Source organism: Salvelinus sp. IW2-2015, linkage group LG33 (assembly GCF_002910315.2).
Source record: "Salvelinus sp. IW2-2015 linkage group LG33, ASM291031v2, whole genome shotgun sequence".
NCBI lineage: Eukaryota > Metazoa > Chordata > Actinopteri > Salmoniformes > Salmonidae > Salvelinus > Salvelinus sp. IW2-2015.
In genome coordinates, this window is record NC_036872.1 from 28,382,664 (window position 1) to 28,403,848 (window position 21,185).

Genomic DNA, 21,185 nt, shown 5'->3' on the forward strand with positions numbered 1-21,185 from the left:
ACCTTTCGAGCTAATGGACTATGTTAGAGTTTACACTACCTCTTCCAATGAACTGTGTGGAGGTCTATCAAATCTATTAATTTTGTCGATTACTTTTACTTGCCATTATCATTCACCTGATGATAACACAAGACGTGATTTTATTTGATTTTGCTAACATATAATGGGAGTCTCTGGGCAAGAAAAGTTTGAAAACTCCTGTTCTTATCTATTCAGAATACATTTGAGAGGGTGAGAGAAGAGATGAGCATGCCGAGAGAAATGAGGATTGAGACTGGTACAGTAAGTCCGTGCGTACAGCAGAGGGAAGAGCAGCAGAGCATGGGTAGTGTACCTCTTCATGGAGGGGTTAGGAGGGTCCAGCAGGCCATACAGTCCAAAACACAGGATCTCCAACGAGTCCAGATCCTGCCAGAACAAGTCCTTGAAGTCCTCACACTGCAGAGGATATAAAATCATTAGAACATCTGAGTGTGTGTGTGTCCATTTACAGTAGGTGTGTCTGTGTCCATATAGGTGTATGTCTGTGTGTGTTAGTAGTAGAAGCTCTCACAGCGAGGCTGCAGAGGGGCTCGTCCTGTAGTGCCAGCTATGCCAGTTTGGAGCATTGGCGCAGCGCCCACATCTTCAGGGACAAATCTCCGCCTCGCAGCTGGTTGTCGTCTCACAGCTAGGCCTCCAGTAAGGGGGTGTTGCACCCGTGGCCAGCGTACAGATAAGACCAGGCACATTGGCATTGAAGTATGTCTATACACCACAACATAGACAACAGACAGACAACCACCCAGATGTAAGGTTAGGTCAGTTTATGTTTGATTAGGTTAGGCATTGGTTAGGATAGCTAACCCTCAGTTTGCAGTGAGACTGTGTGTTCTACTAACGGCCAATAACTAATAACTAGTAACGACTTTTCAAAAGTTAGTTGACTGGTTAGTTAGCTATTTTGCGGAGGCTATCAATCGTCCACCATCTTTGGTGCTCCTGATACATGAGCTTATAGCATTGAGTAGAGAAGAAGTACAACAGTACTGTTATCATGCTTCCCAAGCGTAAAATAATACTTTCAAGCCATGAACTATAGAATAAGTATAAGCAACAAAGCAGTACTGATTTACTATTTAAGGAATACCGAGTAATGTCATTGTAAACATTGTGTGATGGCCAGACAGTTTATTAACATTATGTTAGATCCAGTCTTGTGATGTCCTGTGTACGCACATCTGCTATGAGAGAGTCGAGCAAGTCGACCGAGAAGACAGAGCCTACAGAGAAGGCCTGGGTCAGGCTGAAGAGGTCCTCATGGCTGTCCGCCTCGTTCACATAGCACACATTAGAGCTGTTCACTGCATGGGAGAGAGGGAATAGTTAGTAGTCTATATACAGTACATACCAGTGGGGGCTGGTGCCGTTTAAGATGAGGGAGGACAATCATTTTTTTGATGAGCATGGCCTTATTTCTACAGCATTTAAAAGTTTTTTTATTTCACCTTTATTTAACCAGGTAGGCCAGTTGAGAACAAGTTCTCATTTACAACTGCGACCTGGCCAAGATAAAGCAATGCAGTGCGACACAAACAACGTAGAGTTACACATGGAATAAACAAACGTACAGTCAATAACACAATAGAAAAGTCTATATACAGTGTGTTTATAGCATATTGGATGACTGTGATTCATATTCCATTCCCCCAGCTCAATGTAACATCTATAGGTTTAGGGAACTACATGATACGCAAATTTTCCCTATACCCATCATGAGGTTGCTACAACCTAGCCTATGATTGAAAGTTTACAACATAGGTGCACAGGTCAAGAGACATTTCTGTAATCAAGATGACAGACATTGACACATTCAATAGGGCCTTGCACACTCTTGCCTGCATCTAGCTGATCTAGGGTGTAATCTTTAGTCCAACAGTTGCAAACGAGAGTTGGACAAATTCAGATATGTTTATCCCCGTTTCGATCTGTTTGCTTCCGTTTAATAAAAGTTTTTCCCAACAGAATCGGCGGAATCAATACACCTCTGATCGCACGCAAACACAGTTCACTTTCATAGCAGCCACATTCAAACAGCATGAGCTCTTTGATCATTGTATAATTCCTTCTCGCATCTACGCTCTCTCCTCCTCTCACCTTTTCCCTTCGCTTATGGACTTCAGTGCTAGTTAGCTGCAGCTTATGCTTTCAGTACTAGATTCATTCTCTGATCCTTTGATTGGGTGGACAACATGTCAGTTCATGCTGCAAGAGCTCTGATAGGTTGTAGGACGTTTTCCAGAAGTTGTCATGAATGATGTGTAATTATATGGAAGGGGGTGAGAACCACAAGCCTCCTAAGTCTTGTATTGAAGTCAATGTACCCAGAGGAGGATGGAAACTAGCTGTCCTCTGGCTACACCATGGTGCTACCCTACAGAGTGCTGTTGAGACTACTGTAGACCTTCATTGCAAAACAGTGTGCTTTAATCAATTATTTGGTGACATTAATATATTTATTATAGTTTTATCTAATAAGGTAAACTTTTTTAATGTTTCACTATTTTTATTTTTATGAAATTCACTGACGATGGTCCTCCCCTTCCTCCACTGAGGAGCCTCCACTTGTACATACAGTCAGTATAGAGGTCAGTTAAAGATTCCATTGGTTAAAAAGTTTTGTTAAACAGGGCTGGCTGTGAATATCAATAATGTACTTCACTATAACAAATTGTCACCATCCACCTAAAACTACATGGTTTTTACTGGACTATCTTGAATTCTTTAGGGCCAGAAGTTTTTTACTGACCATGTGACTTAACCATGAATTTCTGAGAAAAACTCCTGTCACTGTTTTGAAGTAGCACAGCGCTAGGAAGTAAAGTTGTCACAATACCCAGCTCCACCAGCAGAGGAACCGTGGTGCCGGTGCTGTGAGCAGGGGTGATCTCCACCTTCTCAGGTATCATCGCAGTTTAGGAGGAGTCTGCAAAGCACAAAGCATAACACACTGTTACAATGGTGCACACTGAAAACTACAACTATGTAAACTATACAAACAAACTATATCTTCTTCTTCTATACAATGATGTGCTACAAATTGTTACACATTCAAAGGAATAGGATCCCCAAAAGCATTTGTATAACACGATTTGTGTTCTATAACACTGAGTTTTGTGTCACTAATCATGTCAACATCTTGGGTATTAGTGTATAACTGTGACATTATGCACTAATGTCTCAAACAAAGAATAACAACATCAACATCAACACACACGTCGCCTCTCATCGTACAGACTGTCATTGATAGGCAGCCCAGACGGGTCGGTCCAGTTGCTGTGTGTCTCCAGTGAGAAAGCATGCCTTAATTATGGATTAATTGTGTCATTAGCACATTTCTGCTGTTGACGGCACATTGATCCTGTCAAGGTTAATTACTGGAACATGTTTATTTTCTGACAGCCTCAGCAACAGGCTGTCGGCGCAAACACCGGCGTTCACACACACGTCATTTGCGCGAACACACACACAAATGTTTTTAGCTTACACACACGCTGGCATCATACACACACGCAGGTATTCATACACACACACTCCGTTCGCTCACAATTCCCAGGGCACCTCTGCTGAGTCTTCAGGACTTTCCCTTACCACCTGTCCGTCTGTCTCTCTCATCACCTGTCTGTCTGTCTGTCTGTCTCTCTCATCACCTGTCTGTCTGTCTGTCTGTCTGTCTGCCTGCCTGCCTGCCTGCCTGCCTGCCTGCCTGCCTGCCTGACTGTCTGTCTGTCTGTCTGTCTGTACTGTCTAGTCTGTCTGTCGTCTTTCTGTCTTCGGTCGGTCGGTCGTCGTCGATCCGGTCGTCGCGGGTCGGTCGGTCGTCGGTCTCGGTCGCGGCCGTCGTCTGGGGCGAAGGAGGGGTAAGATTGTAAGATCGATTCTAGGTTATCCAAAAAAAAACCATGTCAGAGACCACAAGATGTTGGTATTGATATGTTGGCCACTCCCTTTTCATGAAGTAATGTGTCTCCCAGGAGACACAGTCCTTCAGCTCTGGCCGTCGGCTCTGCCCCTAAGCACATGAAGTTCCCCCAGACCCAGCAAGCTGAGCCCCCTCCCCAAACACACACAACACTTACGTGGTCCTGCAAGTGCAGGATACTCGCACTCGTCTGGTCTGATGAGAGGACACACACACAACAGACACACACACACACACAGGCCACCCCACACACACACACACAACAACACAGACAACACACAGCCCGGCGCGCACACAACACACACACACCACACACACACACACACACACACACACACACACACACACACAACACACACACACACACACACACACACACACGACACACACACACACCACACACACACAACACACCACACACACACACACACACCACACAACACACCACATCACACCATAGCCCCACACATAGGCCCACAACATAGGCCCACACACACATATAGATCCCACACACACACATAGACAACAGCACACATGCACACAACACGCACCACACGCACGCACACACACACCACACATAGACACAACATAGAACATAGACACACATGACTGATATGTGTATATTGTATAACATGTATGCTAATATCTGCAAGAAGTTGCTAAGCTGGCTAGATTCTAGTAAGTATTGCTTAGTGTTCAGAAATGAGTGGTGTCGACATAATTGCCTCAAGTGCCCAGTCTTTACCAGAGACATGTCCTGCAGGGGAACCGGGAGCACCAGTGGAACAGGCCTGTAGAGTCCAGCCCCACCTCCCTGCTGCTGCTGCTCTGCCTCACACCACGCCCTCTCTCAAGAATCTCTCCCTCTGAGCTACACAGAGAGAAAAACACAACAAGTCTTGGAAAGGTGGGAAGAGAGTTGAGGGAGAGAGAACATGAGCACACACGACCCACTGTCCAACCACGGTGGATGTCAAAGCACAATAGAAGAGGAAATGTATTCACTACGGTAGTGAAATCACAATCACAGAGACAGAGGGGAGCAGGATAGAGAGGGAGAAGATAAAGAGACTGAGACAGGAGTGTTGTTGAGAAGAGAGAGAAGGAGAGAGAGAGAGAGAGAAGAGAGAGGAAAAAAGAAGAGAGAGAGAGAAGAGAGAGAGAGAGAGAGAGAGAGAGAGAGAGAGAGAGAGGAGGAGAGCAGGACTTAATTATTTCAGCTGTAATCTGCTCACGAATACTCATCTTCCTACAGCTCTCTCTCCCTTCTCTCTCTGGAAGCTGCCCATTTACAGCCCTGTCAATCACAGTGCTATTCTACGTGTCAGCTTCCAGACCTTAACTGCCTGCCTGAAAACTAGCGCGCACTCTACTAATAACAGGACACACTGCTGTGTACACACACTGGGGGGGTGTGGTGGTGTGGTGTCGTGTTTGTGGTGTGTGTGGGGGTTGTGTGTGTGTGGGTGTGTGTGTTTGTGTGTGTGTGTGTGTGTGTTGGGTGTTGTGTGGTTGGTGGTGTGTGTGTGTGTGTGTGTGTGTGTTGTGTGTGTGTAAATATATCACAGTAAGTGGTAAAAAAGTATTTGTCTAGCATGTTCAAAATGAACCTATTCCTGTCCTCTTACCTAAAGGGCAGAACAACAGTGATGGCCGTCTGAAGCCTAGACTCAAGAATATGAGACGAGACTGATGGGAGGCGCACACCCACACACACAACACACACACAACACACCACACACACACACCACACACACCACACAACACACACACAGATCAGAAAACACACAGGTGAAGACAGTCCTGCAGGTCAGAAACACATGGGTAACAAAGTTCATATGAGACAGAGGATGATGCGTGACAGACAAGCATTCTGAGTGTCTCTCCCCTGTGTGAGGGTGTAATGAGCAAACGGACAGACAAAGGCCTTGTGCTCAACTGCCTCGAGGACAAGCCTGACTTTTCAGCACAGTGGAGAAACATGTGGATGAGGACCCCACCTAGAGGAGAATTGGAGGCTGACCCTCTCTGCACCTCTCAAGAGTCTTGTCTCCCATTGCTTTGCTTCTTGTAAAATATAGTACTGAAAAGGCTTGGTGTCACTGCTCAGTGCACCTGCAGGTCGCATCCTGGACAAATCCTTTATGTCGCTGTGACACACAGAGCAGTGCATACTCGCCTGAACAAAACACACACAAAACACAAAAGTGACTACCATACATACTGAAACTTGAGCAAGGCTCTAGCTAATGAGCTAATATTAGAGTGGTAGATTACAGCACTGTAACACAAAAGGTGTACTGTACCTTTTGGCAGTTGTGGCTATGATGAAACCAGAGTCCACAGCTTTATTTTGATGTGGCTGGAGGATTGAGAAACAACTGAGAAACAACAATGCATCTTAACAGGTGTGCAACAGCCCTCCACAAAACCACAGTCAATATGTCAAATAATGAATAAGCATTATAAATCTGTCTACTACGCGTGCTGCTACTACCGCCACTACTATTTAATACTACTAGTAGTAGTAGTAGTAGTTGCTTACCTGAATTATGTCTCCACTCTGATACTCAATCCTAATCAACAACAACCTCAGCTTCAGGAAACACAGACGACAGACAGACAGACAGACAGACAGACAGACAGACAGACAGACAGACAGACAGACAGACCAGACAGACAGACAGACAGACAGACAGACCAGACAGACAGACAGACAGACAGAAGACAGACAGACAGACAGACAGACAGACAGACAGACAGACAGACAGACAGACAGACAGACAGACAGACAGACAGACAGACAGACAACAGACAACAGACAGACAGACAGACAGACAGACAGACAGACAAGACAGACAGACAGACAGACAGACAGACAGACAGACAGACAGACAGACAGACAGACAGACGAACAGACAGACAGACAGACAGACAGACAGACAGACAGACAGACAGACAGACAGACAGACGACAGACAGACAGACAGACAGACAGACAGACAGACAACAGACAGGACAGACAGACAGACAGACAGACAGACAGACAGACAGACAGACAGACAGACAGAAGACAGACAGACAGACAGACAGAACAGACAGACAGACAGACAGACAGACAGACAGACAGACAGACAGACAGACAGACAGACAGACAGACAGACAGACAGACAGACAGACAGACAGACAGACAGACAGACAAGACAGACAGACAGACAGACAGACAGACAGAAACAGACAGACAGACAGACAGACAGACAGACAGACAGACAGACAGACAGACAGACAGACAGACAGACAGAACAACAGACAGACAGACAGACAGACAGACAGACAGACAGACAGACAGACAACAGACAGACAGACAGACAGACAGACAGACAGACAGACAGACAGACAGACAGACAGACAGACAGACAGACAGACAGACAGACAGACACAGACAGACAGACAGACAGACAGACAGACAGACAGACAGACAGACAGACAGACAGACAGACGAAGACAGACAGACAGACAGACAGACAGACAGACGACAGACAGACAGACAGAGACAGACAGACAGACAGACGAGAGAGAGAGAGAGAGAGAGAGAGAAGAGAGAGAGAGAGAAGAGAGAGAGAGAGAGAGAGAGAGAGAGAGAGAGAGAGAGAGGAGAGAGAGAGAGAGAGAGAGAGAGAGAGAGAGAGAGAGAGAGAGAGAGAGAGAGAGAGAGAGAGAGAGAGAGAGAGAGAGAGAGTAGGTCAGTTAGGCTATTTGATTAGATCATATGTCTCTCTATAGCTATGTCTCCACACTAGCGGACATAGACTGACTTGTTGGCCTGAGCGAAGGACATCCCTATGAAGGAGGCGGACAGGTTCTCTGTGTAGATCTCATTGTAGAGGCCCTCTCTGTACAGATTCTGCCAGCGGCCTCCATTCTGCTGTAAAGCACAATGGCAACAGAGATTCAGTGGGCAGTAATTGCCTATGCCCTTATTTGGGCTCTGACCAAAAGTAGCACACTGTGTCAGAGTCTCATATAGCAGTTTATTTAATTAGGCAAGTCAGTTAAGAACAAATTCGTACTCACAATGACAGCCTACCCTGGCCAAACCCGGACGTTGCTGGGCCAATTGTGCACCGCACTATGGGACTCCCAATCACGACAGGATGTGATTCAGCCTGGATTCAAACCAGGGACTGTACTGACGCCTCTTGCACTGAGATGCAGTACCTTAGACCGCTGCGCCACACAGGAACCCTGTCATACTGCCTGGTGACAGGGGATGGAGCCCTGTCTAGGCCACTATAATTTCTATATCCCCCTGTGCTGTCCCTTTCTGCTTTAAAAAATACATTCAAATACTTAGGGGATCAAAATTACGATGTTTACAATTATTTTCTTGAATGGCAAATAATGTATTGTCATTTTGAAGTCACTATTATTGTAAATAAGAATAGAACGTTTCTAAACAATTCCGCATGAATGTGGATGCTACCATGATTACAGATAACCCTGAATGAATCGTGAATAATAATTAGTGAGAAAGTTAGACGCACAAATATCATACCCACCCAAAAATGCAAACCGCCACTGTTATTGTAATGGTGAGAGGTTAGCATGTTTTGGGGGTATGATACACTACATGACCAAAAGTATGTGGCTGGACACCTGCTCGTCGAACATCTCATTCCAAAATCATTGGCATTAATATGGAGTTGGTCCCCCCTTCGCTGCTAAAACAGCCTCCACTCTTCTGGGAAGGCTTTCCACTAGATGTTGGAGCATTGCTGCGGGGACTTGCTTCCATTCAAGCCACAAGAGCATTAGTGACATTGGGCACAGATGTTGGTCTATTAGGCCTGGCTTGCAGTCGGCGTTCCAATTCATCCCAAAGGTGTTTTATGGGGTTGAGGTCAGGGATCCTTGCAGGCCAATCAAGTTCTTCCACACCGATCTCGACAAACCATTTCTGTATGGACCTCGCTTTGTGCACTGGGGCATTGTCATGCTGAAACAGGTAAGGGCCCTCCCCAAACTATTGCCACAAAGTTGGAAGCACAGAATCATCTAGAATGTCATTGTATGCTGTAGCGTTCAGATTGCCCTTCACTGAAACTAAGGGGACTAGCCCGAACCATGAAAAACAGCCCTGGGCCATTATTCCTCTTCCACCAAACTTTACAGTTAGCATTATGCATTCGGGCAGGTAGCTTTCTCCTAGCATCCGCCACATGCAGATTCGTGCTTCAGACTGCCAGATGGTGAAGTGTGATTCATCACTCCAGAGAACGCGTTTCCACTGCTCCAGAGTCCGAGCTTTACACCAATCCAGCCAACGCTTGGCATTGCGCATGGTGATCTTAGGCTTTTGTGCGGCTGCTCGTCCATGGAAACCCCTTTCATGAAGCTCCCAATGACCAGTTATTGTGCTGACATTGCTTCCAGAGGCAGTTTGGAACTCGGTAGTGAGTGTTGCAACCGAGGACAGATGATTTTTACATGCTACACACTTCAGCACTCGGCGTTCCCATTCGGTGAGCTTGTGTGGCCTACCACTTTGGTCTATCTTGGGCCTACCAGGCTCTGGTCTATCTTGGGTTAGTTATAAAACATCTTGGGTTATATTTATAACTAACCCAAGATAGTTCATCTGTGTCGTTTTCAAAGGGAGCAAATTAAGCATAGTGGGGCGGCAGGTAGCCTAATGGTTAGAGCGTTGGGCCAGTAACCGAAAGATCGAATCCCTGAGCTGACAAGGTAAAAATCTGTGGTTCTGCCCCTGAACAAGGCAGTTAACCCACTGTTCCTAGGCCGTCATTGTAAATAAGAATTGTTCTTAACTGACTTGCCAAGTTAAATAAAAAATAAATAGTGGGCAGAACAAGCAAGGAGGTGAGCAAGCAAGTTCCTATTGTCACGTACTTGTATATTTTCTTTTGGGAACGCTTTCTCTGTGTGCCTGTTGAATAACTCAATTTGCCCCTTGCACTCCTTGTAAACAACATTTTCAGAAACTTTGGCAATGGGTCATGTCTACAAAACTTAGTGCACTCTGTTAGAAACACATTTTAGTTGAGAACAGAAACCTGAAATCGGGCTTTTCTTCGCTGAGAAAATAAGCACGGTCAGCCCAGTTCCATCTTGCTCCATTCTCTCCCACTGCCAGAACTTGGCTTCCTCCAATGATGTATATAACCCCAAATCAATGGCTCTCTTTCCAAACCATGTTTAGTGAGGAGTGGAGATTTCAACCTGCTTCAGATTTATACATCTGGTGAAACACATCTCCTTGTTCTGTGGTACAACTACAAGAACCACAATAACAAAAGGAAGCAAATATTCAAGTTGTATGTTCCCCATGCCCCTTACACCTCTCAATGTGTGATTTGGTTGTAATGATCGTATCACACTTCAATCTCTATAATAAAAACAACTTTTATAGGCACTTAAAATACTTGTTTGAATATTTTCCACTCTACTAGTCAAACAGGACACAAAAAATTGTTTTTGCACATCAGCGATTTAATTGGACAAAGCAAGAACACATTGGTTATTACAGTAGCAGAAACATTATCAAACCCCAGAGTAAAACACTTTTCAAAACGAAAGTTTTGAAAATGTCTGTAGGCACTGCCTAATCTTTAATGATATTGTGTCCGTTAAAAGCAATCAACTCTATAAGGCAACACAACGGGTCTGGTCCCTCTGGTATTAAAACATGTTCAAGGGGCAACAGCGCACATTTCAGATTCATTCAGGTTTTTCCATAAAAAAATACTGATCTTACTTCATAGAAAATGGCAGAAAACTCAATTTATGCACAGAATTACTATTCAAAGTAAAAATTGTGTTCATTTTTGCACTGCATAGCAATGCTGTCTTTTCCCTTCCTGGATGTACATGTATCACTATGCCAGTTACCATGGATATGCATTTGATAATGCTGCTACTAATAATGTTTAATTTCTTCAGTTATCAAAACAAAGAAAGCAAACAAGCTCCCTTAGTGAACATTTGGATTTTCCTTTATACAGCTTGAAATCAAGGTATGGTTATTTACACATTAAGCAAATGTTGAGGCCATCCAAAAGAAATAAAGGGGAAAGGTGGAATGCAAAAACAAGAGAATACTGCGCAATAATTGTCTGCCCTTACAGAAAGAAAGCAGTGGCATCTATCCCTGCAATTGGTTGAATTGAAAACAAAATGCAAGAAAGAAAAAAAAGTTCACTTTTTTTAGTTTGAAGTAATAAAATGGGTAATGATCCATTACTTTTTACATGATTCATTGCATCAAACTCTAAATGGATTATTAATCTTAAATCAAAAGCAATTTATTTTGACTGTTCAAGTCCTTATGAAAATGGGTTTGAGACACTGTAAACATACCAACAATGGCACAAATCCTAAAGTCTCTTCTTGAGTGATATTAATTTAAAATGGTACCGCACTGGCCATGTACAGTCCATCTAACAAGGGCAACATAATACCGGGGCAACAACCCCCTATGAAATCAGTTTCAAGAGTAATTGGTGTGATAGCAGTCAGTAGTTTGTTTACATGGTCACATTACTCCTTCTTATTGAGTGAATGGTGTGTTTCTCCTCAGGGATGCTCACGTGGTCAAAGATATTGCCACAGGGAAATGTGTTTCATGAGCTTTAGCAGAGGTCAACTTCCCCTTCAAATTCCATGTACCAACAAGTCTTAGTCTGCCACAAGAGACAGATATAACACAGATCTCTGGGGTGCTCTAGTAACCAGTAAAAAGTTGACTACACCCACCCATCATCATCATCAGTGTGTGGGGTATCCTGTGGCTCCCATACTGGCCTGGTTTGCTAGCATACTCCCATTCAATCCCTGTGTAACTTCCATAACCCCACCATTACTGAGGGCACTCACGCCTGTCCACCCAGCACTGGCAAATAAGTGACTGCAAATGAGGGAGAGAAAAAAAAACAGCAGGTTAAAGAGGCAACAGCGGCAAGACAGGCTTAATCCCAAACAGCACCCTATTCCCTTTATAGTGCTCTACTTTTGTCCAGGGCCCTGATAGAAAGGGGGGGAGCCATTTGGGAATCAAGCAGAAAGCACACACAACAAATAAACTGAGCAAGCACCAGCTGAGGAGAGGATGTGCGAGAACACGAAGGTCAGGGTATGTCAGAGGATCAGCACAAAACTAAGACAGCCGAGAATATGGTAGGGAGAGAAAGGGATTTGATATTGAAAAGGGAAACCGGGCGATGGATGGTATTTGTGAGTGTGGGCATGCAGACAGAGCATAGGCTCAGTGTATTAAATTAGTCATGATCAACTGGTGTAGCTTTACATAAAATATGTTTGCGTGTGTCTTGACTCCTCGTATCCAACCAGAAGTTGCTGGAATGGGTCAATGTTGCAGAGAGCGGCTGAAGCGGGACTAGCTGCGTTTCAATTTGGCTTTGAAGTTGAATTTCAAACTTCATCCCTGAATCCTGTAACACTGCAAATGAATAACAAAAATGTGACTGTTTCATGCCAAAACCTCATTCATGACTTAGGTTTTTCCTGATCAAATCTTTAGCAACATCCATTATGTAACAAATACCTGAAGGGAAAAGTTAACATTTGAACGGTCAGTACATCGGGTATTGGCAACAGTGACTGATGAGCTCAATGTAGTAAGAGTTGGAGGAGAACCTGTAGCTCAGACAGATTGTTTTAAATCAGTCTCAGAACAGCCCTTGTCAGGAGTTGTCAACTATAATTCCCAGGCATTATTACTTAACTATTTTTCTATGTAGTCTACTATGACCTCATTAGAATATTTGCATGGACTCTGCCTCACAATTTGTGGGATGTTTACATACAATCTAGTTAAGTTACTCTGCAATTTCTATTTCCAAAACAGCAAGATTTAAAATTTCAGCAAATTATTCCAAGTCACGCCATTCTTTGGTTCTCTAGATTAGAGAAAAACAAGAACAAAAAAAAACTGCTGTGGTAAACTCATTATCAATGTTTCTCCCGTTATAAGAGCTGTTAACAGGGTTGTTGTCAAACCCAATTCAAGACAAGCAAATGCCCAGTCATATTTCAAATGTAGCTATAATCTACCAACACAAATTCATACAACATCCCATTTCAAGGAGCAATATCTTTTAACTCCTCAGAAAAAAAGAAAAGAAAATCATATTCAACAAATTAAGGGCAAATTAAAGTTCATAGAGTAAAAACAAAAAAGTGTGCATGAAGTAACAAAAGATGACATGGCACTTAAAAAAAAGGAATAATGTGGATGTGACACGTGCACACTAAGATGTATCCCTCGGCACTGGGAAAAGCTTCAGAGGGCAGGGCAGCAGGTCCCCTTCTGTGTATTCAACAATCCCAGTTTCCTCACTGTCTAGGACGATGTAGTTCATTGAGCGGACACTCATCTGGCGACAAGTCCAATTAGACCCAGAATAGTGGCCATTTTGAAAGGCCAAAAAGGACATTAATTAATGCTCTTTTTATATATAAAAAAAAAGGATCAAACTCAGATGGGGGGAAAAAAGGATGAAATTGCTGTTATCTTGACCAATAAATCACAAATGAAATCTTTGATTATATCTTTTTTTAAATGCGTCTTTTTGTCTTTGTCCTCATAAGCTGGATATGGTGGCGAGGGTGAAGGTTGGAGGACATCTTTGGCTCCATCCTTCCCCTGGCCAGAGCTGCAGGCGACTGGGCTGGAGCCTAGCTGTCCTTGGGAAGCCCAGCCGAGGACACTCAGACATTCAGCTGCAGCCCTTGTTGCTGGAGGGGAGGGGAGCCCTGCAGATGTCCTTGTGTACTTACTGAAAACCCTGCTGGTTCCAGGCCTGGGCCTGGCCGTAAACGCCATAGGTGGGTACCTGCCACCCGTTGGGGACATACTGGCCAATCTGCTGGGCATTGCCATACCACTGTGCATACTGGCCATAGGGTTGGGCTGCAAAGCCCACTTTGTTCTGCTGCAGGGGAGAGAGGACAACAGTGTAAGAGTGTGTGCCTGTGTATGCATGCGTGCGTAAGCTGTGCATAAGCTATGCCGATGAGTGGAATCCTCTGGCTCTTGCTTCATACCTGGGGAACTTGCTGAACCTGCTGCATAGAGCTAATCATGTCCGGGGTCTCTTTACCCCAGTAACACTTCACCATATGTCCCTCTATCGAAGTACCATTCACAGACACAATGGCATGGGCTGCTCCCTCGTGAGAGTTAAACCTGAACAGAGAGGAGTCAAAAGATGGTGCTAGGTACTCAGAAACATATGCAGAAAACTGTATTTCAATGATACTAAGTCTTTGTCAGAGGTTTAGCAATTTTTGATCTCATGGCATACCTCACAAAGGAATATCCTTTGTCTGGGAACACACGGATTTCCATGATTTGTCCAAAGGGGGTGAAGGTCTGTCTCATCAATTGTTCTAGAAAAACAGGAGGGAGGCAAGTCAAAGACCTGATTCTCTCTCTCTCACTCACACCACAGAAAGTAAACAGTTGAATGACAGACTACCAACCTGTTAGACCGGTGCTGACTCCCCCACAGTACACAGTGCAGTTACTGGGGCTTGACTGGTTCACTACCTCATCAAAGGCCAGGTGCTTGGTGTTGGCTATTGGGAACAGGAGAATGAAAGTTAATAAATACATTACCATTCAACAAAATAATATCTTAGGGACTCCACTGACCACACAATGGAGTAAAATGTCTGACATTGTCCTCTGAACTCAACCAGTGTTAGAGGATAAAATAGAGAATATAGTTGTAAGATAAAACCCTAACATTTCTTCTCAATGACAAATGCGCTGGAAACCAATGCCTATCTTGCCTGGACTCACTTTCATAGGTGGTTTTAGGGGCTGGGGGTTTTCTAGTGGCCCAGTTGGTCCTGATCTGTCTGCCGCCTAGCCATTGGCCACCCATCTGTTGAATGGCATTCTCTGCATCCTGTGGGTAGTAAAAGAGAAATTCATCATATGACCCATCTGCACACCAAAATACCGAAGGATAATGTTGACTACATTTACAGGAAACTCTTCCATTATGAGTTATTATGACCCCCCCATAAGTGATTACATCCATCTGTAACACTTACCCACTTGTTGAAGAAAGAGACAAAACCATAGCCTTTAGATTTCCCTGTGGCAATATCTTTGACCACGCGAGCATCCCTGAGGAGAAACACACCATTCACTCAATAAGAAGGAGTAATGTGACCATGTAAACAAACTACTGACTGCTATCACACCAATTACTCTTCAGGACTTTTAAGCTATTCAATGTAACCCTGTGATAGAGCAGATAGACATGACTGTTTGTAAGGTACATACGATATCCTCCCAAACGGGCCAAAGGCAGCTTTGACATCATCTGTTGTGATTTCGGGGCTGAGGTCTCCAACAAAGACATGGAAATGATCTGTTGGGAGGACATGAGACAACAATTGTGACTCCTTGTTGGATGCAGCACATTGTAAAGAAATTGAGAGATATGAGCAATTCCATGTTAACAGAATGATGCAGAGCGACTGATTTTTCCCTTTAAAATCTAAACTCAGCAAAAAAAGAAAACGTCCCCTTTTCAGGATCCTGTCTTTCAAAGATAATTCGAAAAAATCCTAATAACTTCACAGATCTTCATTGTAAAGGGTTTAAACACTGTTTCCCATGCTTGTTCAATGAACCATAAACAATTAACGAACACGCACCTGTGGAACGGTCGTTAAGACACTAACAGCTTACAGACGGTAAACATTTAAGGTCAGTTATGAAAACTTAGGACACTAAAGAGGCCTTTCTACTGACTCTGAAAAAACCAAGAGGCCCAGGGTCCCTGCAAGAACGTGCCTTAGGCACCCTGCAAGGAGGCATGAGGACTGCAGATGTGGCCAGGGCAATAAATTGCAATGTTCGTACTGTGAGACGCCTAAGACAGCGTTACAGGGAGACAGGACAGACAGCTGATCATCCTCACAGTGGCAGACCACGTGTAACAACACCTGCACAGGATCGGTACATCCGAACATCACACCTGCGGGACAGGTACAGGATGGCAACAGCAACTGCCCGAGTTACTCCAGGAACGAACAATCTCACCATCAGTGCTCAGACTGTCCTCAATAGTCAGAGAGGCTGGACTGAGGGGCTTGTAGGCCTGTTGTAAGGCAGGTCCTCACCAGACATCACCGGCAACAACGTTGCCTATGGGCACAAACCCACCGTCGCTGGACCAGACAGGACTGGCAAAAAGTGCTCTTCACTGACAACTTGCAGTTGTGTCTCACCAGGGGTGATGGTCAGATTCGCGTTTATCGTTGAAGGAATGAGCGTTACACCGAGGCCTGTACTCTGGAACGGGATCGATTGGAAGTGGAGGGTCTGTCATGGTCTGGGGCGGTGTGTCACAGCATCATCGGACTGAGCTTGTTGTCATTGCAGGCAATCTCAACGCTGTGCATTACAGGGAAGACATCCTCCTCTCTCATGTGGTACCCTTCCTGCAGGCTCATCCTGACATGAACCTCCAGCATGACAATGCCACCATCCATAGTGCTCGTTCTGTGCGTGATTTTCTGCAAGACAGGAATGTCAGTGTTCTGCCCGGATCTCAATCCCATTGAGCACTTCTGGGACCTGTTGGATTGGAGGGTGAGGGCTAGGGCCATTCCCCCCAGAAAAGTCTGGGAACTTGCAGGTGCCTTGGTGGAAGAGTGGGGTACCAGCTCACAGCAAGAACTGGCAGATCTGGTGCAGTCCATGAGGAGATGCACTGCAGTACTTAATGCAGCTGGTGGCCACACCAGATACTGACTGTTACTTTTGATCCCCCCCTTTGTTCAGGGTCACATTATTCCATTTCTGTTAGTCACATGTCGGTGGAACTTGTTCAGTTCATGTCTCAGTTGTTGAATCTTATGTTCATACAAATATTTAAATGTTAAGTCTTCTGAAAATAAACAATTGACAGTGAGAGGACGTTTCTTTTTTTGATGAGTTTATGTCAAACAAAAAACAATGACTGCAAAGTTAAAACCATACAACTCTATGCACAATGACTACATTTAACAATGATCAATGAACATTTTTCTAAAACACATTTACTTGAAGAACAGTGCAGAAGCTAAGTTTGGTAACAGAATGACAGAACAAACCACACAAATCGTAATTCTCTTACCAAACTTTGCATCTGCACTGTTCAAGTAAATGTGTTTTGTAAAATCTTCAGCGGAAATTGTTCGAAGTAGTCCTTGTGCATAGAGTTATGGTTTGTTTAACTTTGCAATAGTTGTTTTTTTGTTTTACATATATTTTAAAGTGAAAATTCTGAGTCTCGGCATCATTCTGTTACAGTGGAGTTGCCCATATAAAGATGTATTTGTATCTCTATGGTGTGGAAGACCACATTTACAGAGAGAACCTCTACTTTCCTATGGGACTGACAGATAAGGTAGCTGGGCACTTACTGCTTGTGTCTTTTTTCTGACTGCTTGGCGTTGTGGCCCAGTTGACTTTAACCTCCTAGAGAGAGAATGACCATATTAGAGACATTTCCCTCAGATTACACAAACCAAAGATTTTGAAAACAAATCCAATTTTGATAAACTCCCATATCTATTGGGTAAAATACCAGTGTGCAATCACAGCAAAAACGATTTGTGACCTGTTGCCAGGTCAAATGTAACTATTTGCACATCATTACATTGTATATAGACATAATGACATTTGAAATGTCTTTATTCTTTTGGGACTTGTGAGTAATGTATACTGCTAATTTTTTTTATTTCACTTTTCTTCATTATCTATTTCACTTGCTTTGGCAATGTAAACATATGGTTCCCATGCCAATAAAGCAAGCTAGATGTTTATATAATTTAGATCCAGTGGGCTATATTACTACCTCAGTTTCTGTGGTGCCGTCTGTGAGAAACAAATGAGCCACCTGACCAAACGCAGAGTGAATCTCAATGCCGTGACAAGCAGAGAACAGAACATGGAACTGTGCACTCCATAAACAAGTGGACTATAAACTACTGAGTAATAGGTCCACATAACAAAGGATTTAAAAACCAGTGACATTATCAACTTGTATTACTCATCAAATGGTCCTTCATTACCTGTTGAGGATAAAATAGTTGGCACTGAATATATATTTCTCCTGAGGTTAGACCCTATATGTATTGTGAAGCTGTGAGTCTGGAAAAGGTACCGAAATTGTTTTAGTTATCACAACCGGCCGTGATCGGGAGTCCCATAGGGCGGCGCACAATTGGCACAGCGTCATCCGGGTTAGGTGAGGGTTTGCCTGAGGTAGGCCGTCATTGTAAATAAGATTTTGTTCTTAACTGGCTTGCCTAGTTAAATAACAGTTCAATTTTTAAATTGCATACGGATTGGTTTTGTAAAAGAAAACAGCAATGGGTCAAGAACATTTTAATCTGTAATATATAGTCAATCAACCACTAAGACAGAAATGCACTTGATATCCATTCAACAGTACTAACCTACTCCATATTTGGCACAATAGGATCATAGATATTATACACAAACATGCCTGGTAGTCAGCATTGGAACCAACTGTGGTGGTTAGGCCTATATTTGGAATCAGATAACATCTTTCAGTCTCATTTAATCTGGGGAATCAAAGTACTTACCTGTGGACGGGAAGTCGGAATAAGCCATTCTCACAAAGTAAATCAATTCATGACTGCCATTTCAACATTGTTGAGGAACTCACTGCCTGACAGCTAATCCTCATAGTTTTTGCCTACTGGTTGCTCAAACTTCTGCAACCATAACTCACCCATCCCAACTCAGCTTGTAGATACGATAGCTTACCTTACCCATAATTTTACGTCCATTCATGGCAGACAGCGAAGCAGCAGCATGCCTGTGTTCATAGAACTCCACAAAGCAGTATGGATCATTGCCTGCAGTCTGTAAGAGAACAACAAGAGTTACAATGAGTATGTTTACATGCACACTAATAACACAATATTAAACTGATCATGGCAGTAGGCAGATTATGCAAGTCATATAAACACCTTACTCTGCTTATCTTAAATCAGCATAAGGTCAAAACCAAGTAAGCATACAGCAATTAAAACCAGTATTTATTTTTTTACCAATCTTTCAAATCATTAGGACATGTAAACACCTTAAATTCAGGATTCCTGCTGCGTTTGATCTGCGTATGTGCTTGCCCCAGCCGAGCAAGCCTCCCTCTTTAGAGCGAGTGTGTTCGGAACAATTGAATATAAGAGTCTTACAAGTTTTCACATACAAATATGCTTCCCAAAAAGAACATGGTGAACATAATGAACATAATCAAGCAACTAATATATTAATCCAACTATCTACAATAATTACATTGTGTGCATGTAACCGCACTCATTGAATCCAAAGCAAGGTCTGTCAACAGCATTAGCCACATGTTCTCATTAGACAGTTACCAATGACAATAAAGAACTGTCGATCAATATCAAACAAATTCTCTCTTGGGTCCAGGAATACTCACATCAAAAATCATTTTACAGCTCTTGCAGGGGCCGATCTGTGTGAAAACCTGTAGGATGAGGGGCTCAGTGACATCCCTAGACAGGTTCCCTACATACCTGGAGAGAAAAACAAGCACGTGACTAGGAGGTTCTAAGCTAGTTTAGCTACTTCTTCTAGGGAAGCTAAATGTAGGGTGCACTGCTGCACTTACAATTAGCCAGAACAGTAGACAGTTACTTCATTGAGTCAACTAACCTTATCTAACGCATATTTTGTTTAAAGCAACTTCTGGCCGTCCCCCAAAAAATCTGACTGTCGTTGACGTGGCTATCATCCCCAGCAGCCGGTAGAAAGGCATGCATTGCATGACCCTTTGAGTTGGGCCTCGCGCAGTCCCTTGCTTGTTGGAATGTGTGGATGTAAGCTAGTTAGCCAGCTAGCTATCATATTAAACTCAATAAGTCCATAACATCATTTGTTACCGAATAAATGTAATACTGGGCAAATTGGCTGACGCCAGGGCACAAATTAGTGGATGACACGCCTGTCTCTGCATATTTGCCACGAAAGTAACGTTGTTAGCTGAAAGTTAGCCAATGATTGCTGCTTTGACAAGACGGTAACGTTAAAAGTAACAGCAGTAGCTAATTTATGTTATGGACATGTGAATCAAATCAATATCAAGTAACTAGCTAGTAGTTAGCTGGTTAGAACGATATATACATAGCTAGTATTTTGAGACGTAGGTAGCTAACGTTAGCTGGTTAGCTAACTAGAACTAGTTTTCGTTTCGGCGAAAGCGAACGAGCAACTAGCTAGCCAACTAACGTTATGTGTTCTGACAAATCTCGAGCCATGGACTGGCCCGATTGAGTAACACCATCTACATCAATAATGGTCACACATTGATAAATAACAAGACATGAGTACATGGACGTTTTTATATGCTGGAACATACTTTATTATAGACACATGTAAAGTAGCTAGCTACTGAACTGATTTGGCTAGCCAGCCCGCGTTAATGTTAGTTACTTACAGGGTTTTGGGCTGTTCGTCGTCCATCATCATCATCATGTTTTCGTAGGTCGCGCCCTGCGAGAGTAATCAGTGTATGGTATTTTGAGGGATACACAAGCACTTTCCAAATATGTCACTTTTTGATACAGTTCATGCAGACTTACAGGAGTATTTATAAAAAAGGGCACAAATCACCTCAGTCGCTGACTGTGCAAACCAGCCGTGATCAGCTTGTATGAACAATGGGCGCACAACCGAAGTGGAAGATGGCGGAAAATAAGAGCGGATGTCCACGGTCGCATGCGCAATGAATGGACCAAATAATGTGTAACACACTTCAGCTGCAGGCGTCAGTAAAATCACTATTTCGAAACCATATCTGCTTGTAATCTTGCGTTTTATAATGACGACCTTTTAAGTGACATAACAAAGACACTGGTGATGAACAAATCCTGACATTGTCTGGGGAAAAACTTGGTTGATGCCTTACAAATATTGTGCACTTTAAAATTCCACATAAGATATAAGATATATCCATGTAATTCTATGTGGCCATTGATGATATCTGCGTTTTCTGTGAAAAATGTGAAAATCTGACACACTTGTTCTATGAATGTAAATCTGTGAGATTTTTGGGAAAACATTGCAGAATAGTTATTTACCATTTTGAACACCACCCATGTTTTTGACATGAAGGATTGCAATAATA

The 21,185-nt window shown here is 43.4% G+C and overlaps 1 protein-coding gene across 3 annotated transcripts; it reads right to left on the minus strand.

Annotated features, from left to right (window-relative positions):
- Positions 1–10,449: 10,449 nt before the first annotated feature.
- LOC111957502 (cytotoxic granule associated RNA binding protein TIA1) lies at positions 10,450–20,782 on the minus strand. Of its 3 annotated transcripts, none has more exons than XM_023978338.2 (12): positions 20,672–20,782; positions 20,496–20,551; positions 19,479–19,575; positions 18,800–18,898; positions 17,428–17,482; positions 15,296–15,383; positions 15,061–15,136; positions 14,804–14,912; positions 14,482–14,577; positions 14,304–14,388; positions 14,044–14,185; positions 10,450–13,931 (listed from the first exon to the last, which is right to left on the minus strand). In XM_023978338.2, the coding sequence occupies exons 2-12, from the start codon at positions 20,531–20,533 to the stop codon at positions 13,773–13,775; spliced, it is 1,044 nt and encodes a 347-aa protein (XP_023834106.1). In that variant the 5' UTR covers positions 20,534–20,551; positions 20,672–20,782; the 3' UTR covers positions 10,450–13,772. The 3 variants fall into 3 exon arrangements, with proteins under 3 accessions (XP_023834106.1, XP_023834109.1, XP_023834108.1); XM_023978341.2 differs by having other exon boundaries at positions 10,450–11,884; positions 13,777–13,931; positions 20,496–20,753; XM_023978340.2 differs by lacking the exons at positions 20,496–20,551; positions 20,672–20,782 and adding an exon at positions 19,119–19,185 and having other exon boundaries at positions 19,479–19,554.
- Positions 20,783–21,185: the final 403 nt, after the last annotated feature.